Raw genomic sequence first — 14,334 nt, forward strand, 5'->3', positions numbered from 1 at the left:
AATATCATTATATTTTATCTTTTATTTTATTTTTTTTTTTTTGTAACTACCCCTTTGACTATTAACATAACTAGGAGCATATTCACAGTACTTCCATGGGCCATATCTGCCAGGAAACCCTAGGCAGCGTCTGCCAAGTCTTAGGCAGTCACATACACTGTGGGTTATTGAAAAATGGTTTTGGACTTATGGTTTTGTTAGGTTTTTATATATATTTATAACAGAAAGAGAAGTACAAAAATTTAAGAAAATGGTAGTATTCTTTGTGAGTGGCTGTTATTTGAATACTACTTCCTTTGGCCAGTAGCCCTTATGAAAACACAGGGACATTACTAATAAGACTGTGTATTTTAAAGAGGTAGGTTACTCAATCTCTTTTTTTTGCAGGTTAGTAACTCAGCAGGACTTCTTTCCAAAGTGTTACGTTTCCCACCTAACTATTTTAAATAGAGGGGATATTCGCCATGCCAGCAAGAAATCTCATTATATTTAGTCACTTAAGTGGAAGCTTACTGGGGACTTTTTTGGGCAACTTTCCTTTTATCTGACATTTAAGGGTGACTGTGAAGCTAATCTCAAAGCAACAGTTCACTGCACAATTTTAAAACATGTATAAAAGAGAATGCCAGGTAAGTTATTGCTCTGCAGCCCATTCTGCATATTAATAAGCATCTCTAAAGCTTAGTAACTGTACTTCTAATATCAACACTACAAAGCTCAGCCAAGAATGTTTTTCAACTGTGAAGATGAACATCTGCTCTGTTTAACAAGGTAGTGAGACTGGATAGAGCATATGCTAAAAAAAAAAAAAAATAATAGGCTTTCAAATCCTATCAATTTAACATTAAGTGATCACAAAAAAAGAAAAGTCAATATTCTATTTTTTTCCTTAATGAGCAAGTAGAAAAATGCAAATTGCTTCTGTCCATCTGCTGCTGCAGACTACGAGCTGGTGTTACTAGGTGGGCAAGAGGCAAGAAAAGGTTGTCAAGAACACTGGATACCAGCTGCATTACCTCTTTAGTTGGCTACCCTTGAAGTGTTAAATATACCAACTCTTAACAGAACCAAAGATCTAACAATGTTAATCAAACACAGAGAGAGTAGAAGCCTGGCAGCAGCTTCAAGAGGCTATGCAATGCAATCCCCTGCTTGAAATGGCATGAATCACACACAAAATGAAATACTAGCTCACTAAATAGAAGTACAAAGGCCTTGCTTCCTAGGGATCTGCATCGCTTTAGTTTCCTGGTTTCCAAAGTTAAAACAGTTCCTCTAAAGACTTTTCACAAGACTATAGGAGGAGGAGAAAACAAATAGTTCTTGAAGAATCCATGGGAGATACCCCATAGAAGGGCAAGTTTAGTCTACAGCCCTCTTGGTGGAGAACCTAACCTCCTCCCTCCACTAGTATTGCTCTTATGAACACCACTAAGTTTGAGTTGGACAGGTTAAGACTTACTCTGGACATGGAAACAGTGGCTGGTGCAATTATATTAGCTCAATTTTAGAAGGAAATTTAGCTTCAAGTTGCCCAAACAGAAAATGAATAAATAAACTAGCCTTTAGTTGCTTCTATCAAGCTATAAGCTTCTCTCCACAGAACAGTGATCGAGTAATTGATTTTGCAAACTGCAACGCTTCAGAATGCACTTTTTCAAGCATTACAAGATCATTCTTATTACAAAAGAAGTTCCACATTTTAATTAGCTCAAGCAGCATAATCTAGCATTCCTCAAAGCATTTAATCTTGCATTTTGAATTATACACTGGCAGTCACTCATTTCACATTTCACCTGCTTTCACTATTCCAAACACTTAGGATAAAAATTCAAAGCAAATAACAAAAAATAGATCCACAGGCACACCACTGATGCCACACAGAACTATCATGGAACTTTTTTTTAGTGAAAATTTTTTACTAATAAAATATTAAAATTCAGCAATTCATACAGCTACCTCAAAACAAGAACTATATAGAGGTTTGGGTTTTTCTTTTTTTTTTTTTTTGTGTTTTGTTTGGGATTTGTTTTGTTTTTAAGAGAAACTTAGAGATTCAAAATAAACTAAGTCTTGGCATGAAGAAATTAAGTCAGAGCACCTAATACACAGCACAAGGCTGTCATAAAGTTTGTAGATCTCAGACACAAAAGAATTTTAGAATCTCTTACCAAGCAGATTTTAATCATAAGACGAGATGGTTCTCATTTGTGGCAGAGTCTTAAATTGAACATCGACATGTCAGATCAGGCTAAATGACAGTCACAGAAAAAGAAATTTCATGAAAGCATTGTAAAAATCAAGATGAATAAGGATTCAGCATGAACCTCCAGATGCTGACAAAATTGCTACATCTTTTGGAAACCTCCTAAATAAGGAACTATACCACTCTATCACAGTCCTCAGTGGTGAAATATTTCAGTTTAAGCTATTTCCAAGACCTTGTTATTTTCAGCTCTGCCTAAATTCAGTGATAAAAATATCACTGCCAAAGGTTTAAGTTACGTTGTTAGACCTTCACCTGTATTTGCACTGGAAGTCAACAGAAGTAGTAACTCAGTGCTCCCTTTGATAAACACTTAAGCTGTATTATTATCAAGTACCTGTGATAAAAGCATTGACATGAAAAAGGTCACCAAAGTTATCACCAGCTGAATACTAAGGGGCTATGCTCGATTAGTATTCAAGTACCAATCATGACACCATGATTTAAATCTATGGTTCAGCACCAGAACTTTTAATTTCAAAAGCTGCTGAAAGACAGCATACTGGTAGCAGGTAAGCAATGAGCTCTCTGTCCTGCTTTGAGCTAGAACAGAACTTACTCTGTTCCGTGATTTTCTTTTTCAGCTCAAGTCTCTTTTAACTGCACTTTCTGAAGTTAATGGTAGATTTTTGCAGACAATGTCTGCTTCTAGTAGCAACAACATTACCAGGCTACTACCAAAGACTTGCGTGCAGAAAAATCTTATACTTGCTCCTATGGAGACTAAGGTCAGTGCTAAATCTTGTGTACCATGTCGGGCAGTCACACTCAGGGGCAGAGCAGACAGGATAGGTAACCCTAAACTGACTAAAAAGGTATTCCATTCAATAAACAATATATTGACTATAAAGCTGAGGGTTCATGAGGGTCAATCTCTTTTTCAGTAGCCAGCATCCAAGGAGGACTCTCTCCATTCTGCCTTTGATCCTGATCCATGTGTTCCTGAATGCAGTTCCAGAATCCAGCTCCTGAATCCAATCCCCATCTGCTGGGAGTCCACCCTGGGACTTCCCGAGTGCCTGCCCACAGCATCAGTGGTGACAATGACATAATTGCCATCAGGGGGGTTGGGTTCTACACCAGTTTTGTATACTAGATTTTTATTATCTTCATTAAAGCTGTTTTAGTTTTCTTTCCCAATCCATAACTCTCTCCCTTATTCCCTTTCTTTTCGTCTTTGGGAAAGGGGTTAATAGAGGGCATCTCATTTGTCTAGTGGCCCTTGACAGCTCTCATATGCTGTTTTAGTCCACAGGTAGCACAAACTTCTTCCTCAGGCCGGCAAGCAAATACACTTCATGTCAAGGATTTAGAACTCTGGAAAAGTAGTCTTATGTAATTTACAGGATTAATAATCTGCATTTTTTCAAAAAAGTTATAATGATCAGTTTGATGGTACACACCAAGAGTAGCAAGAAGAAATGAGAAGACCCAAGAGATAAAAGATAAAGACCTAGTGTAGTATTAACTCTCTCAAAACCGTTAAGGACTATTTTTTCAAAATATTAAACAATTACTAGTCAGCTAAGATTAAGGACAAAGTGGACTGTTCCTAAAATCCATATCCTCCACTTCTGTTTAACTTCATATACAATTTAATAATTGACAACTTCTCTTTTCATTGAGCTTGTACATAGAGAACCCTACAAACCCCAAATGTGTTATGGGAACAGTGATAAATAATGTGGGGTTTTACTGTTCCATTAAACTGAGAAACAAAAAACAGTTCTAGAAGAGCAATAGGAAACAAAAATAACAACTGCGATTTCTCCTAGTCACCTTAAAGGAAACGTGCAAGCATGCCAATCTTTGTCTTGTGAAACCTTGGTAAAAATAGAGACCTGATCATTTAGAAGTTTAATGTTGTTAAACTTTCTACTAAACCTTCCTGTTTAGTAGAAGAGTTTGTAATCTTGGTTTGTGCTTTCAAGTTTTCTTTACCACATCTCAAATCATGAGTTGCTTCTACTCTTCTAGACATGACTTCACTGAAACTGCACATTTCTCCTCTTGCAGCAATAATGCTACTTCAGTTCTAAACACCCTTCCAGAGTGACCAAGAAAGAACAAATCCAGTAAAATGTCAAATTAAGAGCCTAGTGAATTAGGCTTTCAGACTTAGGGTACAGCACTCCAGCTGAGTCACACCTGCCCAATTCCCCATTACATTTTACCCTAACATCATCAGATCACCACCACTCCGTTTCCCAAATAGCAAGGAGGTACAAGAAAACAAGCAATGTGAGTGCTCTTGCAATACCTGCAACCTTGCAAGCCTTGCCTGCTTTCTGAAGACATTTCCTTCCCCAAGCTCACCATGACCTAGCAAGTTTGAAGCTGCGAGGCTATATCCATTAGGCTTCTACTCTGTCAGTATGATATCTAAAGGGAAGAAAAGTTTCCATTCTAAAATTCCCATTTTTGTAAATTACCGTATAGAGGTTTAACGCAGTTACACTTCAGGTATTTTTGAACAAAGGCAATCACTACTGAAAACTGTTTAGCAGAATTACTGTATATGTGATAATACTTCAAATCAAAGACCTGCTGCAGCACAGATTTATCCACACCCACATTAACTCCGAGGTGCATCTGTTCCAGCAGATCCATGGGCCACAACAGCTTCAGGGATGTCTCTGCTGCTGCGTGGCCTTACCCACAACCACAGTCCCTTCAGAAGTAAACCTGCTCAAACACCGTCTTACTCACGGCTGCAGTCCCTCCAGGGGTGTACCTGCTCTGCTGTGGCATTATCCATGGCCACAGGTTTTGAGGTGCTCCAGCATGACCTCATGCACAGCCACTGATGTTTCAAAGTGTACCTTTCTCCAGCATGGACTTACCCTTGGGCCACAAGCCCTTCAGAGGTATGCCTGCTGCAACAAAGCCAGCCACAGATGTTTTGAGATGTACCTGCTGTGGCATGGGCTTATCAACAGACACTTTGGGGTAACCTGCTCCCACAAGGGACTCAGTCACAGGACACAGCCCCTTTTGACTCGAGTCCACACTGGAGTTCCAGCCTGTGCAGTAGAGCAGCACAGAAACAGTAGTGATGCCCTGACCATCTGCCAGCCCAGGCGCACTGCCACTGCCCTTATCAGAGTGTTCCCAGGCACAGCAGAGTAAGATAAGCACTACAGCAGGCAGTGAAAGCAAAACGCAGCCACTAACAAGCACTAGGCTCTAATTTACAGTATGGCAAGCACACCCCATGGCAAGCACAGAAGCCTGCAGATTAACAGCCAAACAACAGTAACAGCTATAAATTCTATCTAGCACATTCCAATCAAATCTGTTATCTCAAGTCTTTTGAGCCCCATGTTGGGCACTGGAAAGGACTGTTGTGGTTTAACTCCAGTCAACAACTAAGCCCCACACAGCTGCTCACTCCCCCCCAGCAGAACTGGGGAGAGACCCTGTATGGCAAAAAGAGAAAAAAATTTTGGGTTTTTGATAAAGACAGTTTAATAGGTAAAGCAAATGCTGTACACACAGGCAAAGCAAACCAGGGAATTAATTCACCGCTTCCCATCAGGAAGCAGGTGTTCAGCCATCTCCAGGAAAGCCAGGCTCCATCACACAACAGTTACTTGGGAAGACAAACGCCATCATTCCAAACACCCTCCCCTCCTTACTTCTTCCCAGTTTTTAATTGCTGAGCATGACATCATATGGTGTAGAACATTCCTATAGCCAGCTGGGGTCAGGTGTCCCAGGTGTGTACCCTCCCAGCTTCTTGTACACTCCCAGCACCCTTGCTGGTTAGGTGGAGTGAGCAACAGAGAAGGCCTTGACTCTGTGTAAGCACTGCTCATCAATAATGAAAACATCCCTGCGTTGTCAACACCGTTTTCATCACAAATCCAAAACATCACCCCCAGACAAGCTACTACAAAGAAAATTAACTCTACGCCAGCCAAAATCAGCACACCAAGTCTCTCAAGAAGTGTACTCACTGATTTTAAAAGCACACCATCCTATATATTACGAAGAATTCAGTCATAGGTTTCTCTGTGTAGGACTAACTTGCTATAATTCCATATATTTTTAAGAGTTACATGTATTAACATGGCATTTTGGACTTATTTCAAAATAACCAAACATAGCTGATTTTCTTCATTAAGGGCATGGAGATTTTCCACTGAAAGAAAGATACAAGAGAGCTAACGATACCCATGTGAACCAAGTGCTGAAAGATATAAATGTGGTAGTGTTAAAAAAAAAAAAAACAACCATGAACTGTGATAAGATTAATGTATATTTTAAGCTAAGCAGTTCTCTTGTTGAAACTACACTAGGTGAACTGGGTGGTAAGGTAGCCAATAAACATCTCCTTATTAACAGATAATCACAGAGTCTCTCTAGCATGACAGTATTGTAATATGTTTAGCAGCTTTACCAATGTACTCCTCCCAAAACAGGGAGATTTGTTCAAAGTCCAGAAGAATGCTGATAAAAGCTGAGAGTAGTCTCTTCAGCGTACAAATGCCAAAAACCTCCAACAAGCCAAAAAACAGTAGTTTAGTTTGACTTTGCCATATTCAAAGGACTGACAGAATCACAGAATTACTTAGGGTTGAAAAGGACCTCCCAAGATCCTCTGGTCCATTTTCTCACTTGGAACTGTGCCAACTTCACAGTTCGATGTTCAGCTTGAAGTGAAATCTTTGCTCTGCATACTGTAAACACAACTCCAGACATTGACCTACTACCTTATCTCCAGAAGGGAGAAATGGCAGGTGTAGAGCTACTTAACAACAGCAGCAGCCGCCCAACACCACACAACATCTCGAGCTCACCATCCCATGAGAAAGGAAAAAAAATCTACCAAAAACCAGTGAGACTGCCAGACTGCCTTGCACAATCCAAAAACTTCAAGGGAAAAGTACCATTAACAGATATAGTCACAACACAAGTTAGAAATGGAACTTTCTTAGATCTTCAGGTAACTCATTAAATTGCTTGAATTTTTTTGATATGTCTACAGCAAAACTATCCAGATACTGCAACATGAACATTTCATCAGAAACTGCATGGAACCACACACCCAGGCTTCAAGCTATTTTGATCAAAGAGTAACAGTTGTGAGTTCTTCTCACACAGGCCAGAGAATGGATGCCACAGAAAGCAAGTTTTATACACCTCAAATATGTGCAAACTTCATCCATTTTCTTATATAAGACATCTTTTACTGCTGAAAAGAATGGGGGAGGGGGGAAATGAACAGATGCTGACATTCAGAACGACTGGGATCTTCAGATATTTAATGACAGAATGATAAACAATCTAATTTTTCTCCTTTCTGTGTACTGGGTTTGCAACAGAAACAAACCCTCAAACTTTAATTAAAGAGTCTATTCTGGTTGGGAATGAAGCATCTCAGGCACAGGTTGGTCTGTGTGGAAGGCACAACAACTCTTATTCTACAGATATTGCCTTTATTCTCAAGAATTTCAAGTGGAAATGGTCTTCCTTTGTAGAATCCCCTCTATCAAGAGATACAGTGAGCTTGAGCTTCAAGCTGCAAATCAGTATTTTTAAGGCATAAGGCACCAATAAAGATATTGCATTCATTTTGGCAGACAATCAAAATACATCTCATCTGATACACTGTCCTAGTTTTGCTATTGAGGAATTAAAGCACAGAAAAATGAAGAAACTTGTTTAAGGCAGAGCAGTTAAGTAGCATGGATCATGAGAATTCCTTCAATTTTCCTGCTTTAGCGTCAAAGCTTATTCTACCTCCTATAAAAGCAAAGTGCTCACTCAACTATTAAGTCCAGAGTCTTGTGCAATTACTAATTTAAAGTTCTAAGGAAATACAATCCTAGACAGATGGATCCTGAAAGTATCCATTTCACCTTTCTAAAACCTCTTTGCAGCTTAAATGCTATGCAGTCCAGATCACATCTGCCTTCTAGAGGGATGTTTAAGCAGAACAGTGAAAACAACAGACAGCACAGAAGCATGGCTGCTACCTATGACACCGAATGCTGTCAGGATGTCACGGGGTGAAGGCTACCCAATTACACCATTCACATAAGTTAAACTTTGAGCACATACACTCAAGAGGAGCTCATTAGAAGGTCTGGTACCTGCTGGGAAAACAAAGCACAGTCAATTATGCACAAGACTCCCTAAAGACTACGGACTACGTGCACTGCTGTAATGGTTCAGGCATGCACAAGAAAGAAGCAAAGCACAGATGAACTTTAAATTACTTGATATTCAACACATTGGGCACAGGAGATCAAAAGGTGAAAGCTAGTCTGGTAACAACGGCTAAGTTCCTTCAGTGAAGGGGAAGTAAAAGATATTGGTCTGCAGTGACAAACGAGGCCATCAGCAGCTTACACTCACCATCAACAGCAAGCACAATTGCTCCTTCTGGGGAACACATCCACAAGTATCCATCACTACGCAGAAGGGTGAGTCTAAGGTGGAATTGTCACACACAAGCCAGGACACCAGGCCAAGACTCAAATACCTCAAGCAGCTGGAATGAGTGTCCTCTGATCAGGACCACAAACTCAGACAAATAACTGGATCAGCATGAGCAGATGTGTGCGGGTGTATGTGAGAAATAAATTTCATATTTACGTCACTCAGCACTGTGCTTTTGCTCTTGTACCTACCCCATCACTCAACTTCCCCTGCAATACAGAAAACAGAATCAACAGAGTCTCATGTCAGGGAGAGGGTCACGTCAGCTGGCTGTTATACAGTCAGAAGCAGTAGGTCCAGCATCTGACCCTTCTCCAAAGTTTGTATCCTGCTAAGCTGTATACTTTTCCTCATACACAGTAAAGGAACCAAGTTGTTGTCCATGGCTGAAAAAAAAAACCAAAACAAAACAACAGAACAGAGCCTTTGTTATTAATCGCTCAAAATGTTCCTTTCTATGGGGGGCACAAATACTTCTCTAACACCTGAGCACGATCAGTCTGCCTTAGAAACATTTGCTCTTACAGCTCCTAGCTGAATCAGTTACAAATACTCCTGAGTAACTCTGGAAAGACAATTGAGTGTGTTTTTAAAAGGAATACAAGAGATACACTGCTCAAGTTAAGCTAGTGAATAATCTCAAACTGTAACTATGGTGACTCATAAGGGTTATGTTTTACACCAAAAGTAGTCTTCTCCTAATATTTTTATGGACTTCTCTCCCTCTTAGAACTGCAAGATCTAGAACTAGCTGCTGTTTATGGGCACAGAATAGCAAAGTTCTGCCTCTGGCACACTAAGCCACCAACTCCACAATGCTCTCCTCCAATTTTAACTTATCGAGCCTAGGATCAGGGACAAAGAATAATAAGAGTAGCAACTCTACTAATCCAGTTAGTGAAACATGCCACCTATAGTTTCAGTATTTCCATTTTGACAATTACTTTATGGTTTCAGCGAATTCAATACAGTGTTGATGTTATTTTGTCTAATTCATCAATATACTAAGTCAGTGAACTCCCAGTATATCTTTATCCACAGATTTTGGTTCTTCACAAGAAACTTCAGTTCTATTTCTCACATCACCGTATCAATACTAGAGAAAATATTTAGTATTTGTGTATTAGAATCCTCTGTTCCTTCTGAAGTGGTTACAGAGTCCTCAAAGAAGAATGAGATGGGAGCGAGGTCAAGAAAATTCCTGCTCACATTGATCAGTTCTAATCAATACTAGGTTTGAAGTTAAAATATCAAAAATGTAGACTGCTCAATATGTTCTGTAAAGGGGGTAGCTGATAAATGGTCCGAAGTCAGTCAGGATTGTAATATTAATTTCTTCACATATTAATGAAATCTGAAGCAGGTTAGCTCATTCTTTGACTTCAGAATTTTCTATCTTTAATAGTCTTAAAAAAACTTGCTTCACCATTATCTACATACAGCACTTACCTGTAATAGGAAGGAAATGAAAGCTTGAAGATGTCCCTATACTTGACAAAGAAAACACAAATACTCAGCTTCCATCTGCTGGTAGGCAATAAAGGAAGCTTTATCATTCCTTTACTTCCACAGTCTCATAACATGAATGCAGAAGAAAATGAGGATTGACTTTTCTCCCACTTCTGGGACTTAATTCTCTGTGAGTACCTCTTTACTGACTGTCTTGCTAGTCCATGCCTCATTTCAATATAAAACACTTTTGCAGCTCTAAAGAGTAACTGGATCCCACTTTAGCGAATCCTTGCACATGATTTATTGCTTGTAAAAACCTTAGCAAGTAAAGCATCCTGTAGGTCAACACCCACTTTTTGATTGCGTTTGTATCTTTAAGCAATAGAATGAAATAAGCACTTCTTCCAAGTGTCACTCCTTCCCAGAGAGTGCTTTTCAAACCAGTTTCACTAGGAAGAAAGGGAGAGGCTGGTTTTACACAGGAAACCCATCAGAGTCTATTCCTTTTGCAGGTGCCCCTCCTTCCCAAAGGGAATAATCACAGGAGATGCAGCTTCTGCAGTGTGGTTGGCTCACAAGGCTAACCTACCAGCTGAGGTTGAGGGCTTTTAACCAAGTCTTCCAAGAATCAAGACCTGTATCAATGTACTGAGAAGCACATCCAGCTTCACCAAATTAGGCAAGTACCAACATTTCAGCCTTTGCATGAAACTTCTTCCCTTAGGAAGTACATATTCTGTCAATGTTACTGCTTCTTCTCACAGCAATTGTTTCTTCTCTCACAATCTTTTAATACTTCTCTTGATTATTTAGAAAGCAATTCACACTCTGAGAATTCACATATAGAGTCATGGACAAATGCCAATAAACAGTTTTTATCAAGTCCTTATTACTCAAACTGCAATATCACATTGCCCCAAACTACAGGTAACTAATCTCTAAACAGGTGCATTTTGATCTCTCATCTTCCTCCAACCTAAATCCTTACTTTTCAGGTCTCTTTTCTCCTCATCTATTCTACCAATGTTAGAGTAATTAACACCACCACCCATTTACACCTCATTCTTGATTTAAATCACCTTTATCACCTTTTTAAACCCAAAATTTATGGAGTGAAGGATAGTTTTAAATATGACATTAAGAGCACTGCGTCGTCATTACTATTACTCATACTCTGAATTAAGACATACTGGGATTTCATAATAGATATTATTACAGATACCATACAAGCTACTTCACTTCACTAAAGCCTCCTATTTGATAGTGAAGTTCTAAGTTTTCAACTTGTAAAAGACAACCCTCTTAAGACAATTAACCTTAGGAACATGAATATAGAAGGAAACAACAAAGGTCTACTTACAGACTAAGAAAAGAAGCAAAGGAAAAGGAAAAGATGAGCTTTACCTACAGTTTAAAGAGGATTAAGTTGATTTTTCTAGCAAGATGGCGTAAGCCTTCCCCAAGAAGGTCAGAGTTCAGTCAGTTTCAGGACAACAGAGAATTCAAATTATTCTCTTCTGCTTAAAAGTACAGCTTGGGCAACGGCAAGGTGGATTAAAGAATCTATAGGGCATCCTTTTTTATAAATAAAAGTTTAAACACGTTTTTACATGTCTTCGATAGTACCATATGGCTACAGTACCACATGGCTATGAACATATGGGTAATTCACTTTTTAGTGAACAAGAAGCAGCAGGATTACTGGTGCTTTATTCTGCAAATTCATTCTGCTCATCTCAGTCACTTGGAAATTATTAGTGAGACACAATTCCCATACCCTTTAGCATTCCCACGTGAAACCATCTTTTGGCAACACAGAAACAGTAGCAGGTAACTACAGTATTACAAACTTATCTCAAGAACAGGGCCACAGGAACAAAAAACACACCAAAAAAATCCACCAAGCAGCATGGAATCTTTAAATCCCAGGGGACACAGCAGGACAATGAAAGAGAGCTCAGCCCAGGTCTCTTTACATTTGCAGTCAGCTGCTGTCAACTGTCAGCATGCTAGTAACCCTGTACAAAATGTGTACATTAACTTGAGACAATGATGACTGAGCAGCCACACATCACATCATTAACACAACCTGAACTGAAACACAGCTCAAAGAACACACAATGAACAACCAGAACATCATCCAGGCCACCCCCCCGACAGAAAACAGAGCTTCTGCCTCCCCTCCTGCATACCTGGTTCCCAACAGACTTCTGAATGGTTCCAGCAGCCGAATCAAAACGTCACTTGCACGGGGCGCACTAAATCCACTTCAGAAGACAAAAGGATACAGCCTCAGGGCGCCTGTCTGAGTCCCGATGGCCAGTATTTTCTGAACAGGATCAAAGGCCAGGGCTGAAGGTTGATAGGGAAAACCATGGCGTACAGTCTAACCAGCCAGAGCATCGCAGCGGTGATGGGTCAAGCAGCAGACCAAGAACAAACAGAACCGATATCTTATGTTAGGGAATAGAATTCAGTCTTTATCACAATTAAGAAAGGAACTACAAAGCGTTTTACCAACAGACTGAGAAAATCATCTGTCTTACATGAACCAATTATAAAAGATTTATTTAGTCATAATTACCCATTCATCCTTGATCATCAAGCGACCATTATATTTACTGAAACTTAATCTGAATCTTACATTTCTTCTGTACAAAGACTGTACCAACTCTGCATTATTTTTTTTCCCCCATCTACCTCATTCTCTGAGTAATCTTATTTTCATGTATAACAAAGGCAATAAAACCATTAGAATCTGAGATGTTCCTAGGAAGTTTGGCAACAAAGCCAGACTTCTCATTAGAACTATCACAAATTACGAGACCTGCTTTTCTGACAAGCACTTCAACTTCAGTCCAATAGGCCTCACATGACAGCGTAACCTCTCTCAGTACAGTAGGAAAACAAACAATCCAAGCTCCACAAAACCAACTTCTTACCCTCTGCTCCCCTCAAAGAGAAAATAATCAGTTCCCAAAATAGACAAAAAAAAAACCCACAAACCACACACTCCACGAAACAAGTCAAAACAACCTTGACCATAGGATGCTTTCCTAATATGAAGCTATTGGCACATTTGGCTTTTTGGTTAGCCAAGACTAATTTGGTAACTGACCAAGCAGGAGCTCCGTTACACTTCTCAGGGTCCAATTAATCTGAATCGAGAATGTAATAGAAGTGTCACCCACTCTTATTTCCTTCAAAGCCACACAGAACATAAGCCATACAAATGGTAGCTTTTCCATTTCAAAACCTCTAGTTTAGAACAGAGTTATTTTGGGACCTCATAAATGCACAGCAAACTTCTGCTCTGTTCCCTTTATTTCACTGAAGTTGCAGGCATACCCCGCACCTCTCAGCATTTCACAGTGAATAAAATTGCAGCGGCGACAGCTCTGTTCTCTTCCACGTCCTTCATGTACAACTTGCAGAAGTGGCAGAAACGCCTGCAACACTAGATAAAACAAGCAGGAGAATCTACAAACAAGCTCATCCATATCAAGCTAGGCCGTGGGTGCATTGTAAAGATAAACATGGGCATTGATATTCAAATCAGTTTTTATTCCTCTCGATACAGCTGGCGGTTTAATTCGCTGCATCATTTTCTGAAGTGTGCAGACGCGAACTGCAGTTATTCTATCGCACACAGGCGAACAAAAAACCAGGAACTTTTCCTGTCTCCGGAGGAGATTTGCAACAGCAGCATCGGCAACTTGGCAACACGCTGCAGCGAAACGGCCACAAACGTCTACAGCCCTTTCCAGGCGCAAAGGAACAGGACAAGTGCATTTCCAAACAATGCAGAGTGACAGATCTCCTGTCCTTCGGGCCCATCAACAGAGGGAGGCTTCTGCTCAAATGCCGCGATCATCAGATGTGCTCTACAGCTAGGTACCACTCCTTCCCCCACCCAGCCCACTCTTTCTACGAAGCCTTCAAGATGACAGTCAATATTACACGCGTGCAAGAGCCTAAAAGACGACCAACGCTGGAAATCCTCAGGAAGGATGACTACGGAAATCCAACAAGCCACGCACAGTTACACCCCCCGCTTCCTTCCCTCGTCCCCCCTCTTCCCCCCCTCCGATAATAAATCCGAACAAGTAAACAGGAGCGGCGGGCCGGCTCGGCGAGCTCGGTGCCGCGAAGCAAACCCCGCAGAGCCC

At 40.2% G+C, this 14,334-nt stretch overlaps 1 protein-coding gene across 1 annotated transcript in view; it reads right to left on the reverse strand.

The window, feature by feature from the left end:
- STXBP5 (syntaxin binding protein 5 (tomosyn)) overlaps nt 1-12,767 on the reverse strand; it is a 102,035-nt gene extending 89,268 nt beyond the window's left edge. Inside the window, exons 1-2 of the mRNA XM_008935584.1 lie at nt 12,750-12,767; nt 12,454-12,551 (exon numbers count right to left, since the gene is read on the reverse strand). Of these exons, the coding sequence (XP_008933832.1) occupies nt 12,454-12,551; nt 12,750-12,767 (116 nt within the window). The remainder of the gene's footprint in view (nt 1-12,453; nt 12,552-12,749) is intronic.
- Between the last annotated feature and the right edge of the window lie 1,567 nt (nt 12,768-14,334).

Source organism: Merops nubicus, unplaced genomic scaffold (assembly GCF_000691845.1).
Source record: "Merops nubicus isolate BGI_N331 unplaced genomic scaffold, ASM69184v1 scaffold1452, whole genome shotgun sequence".
Classification (NCBI taxonomy): Eukaryota; Metazoa; Chordata; class Aves; order Coraciiformes; family Meropidae; genus Merops; species Merops nubicus.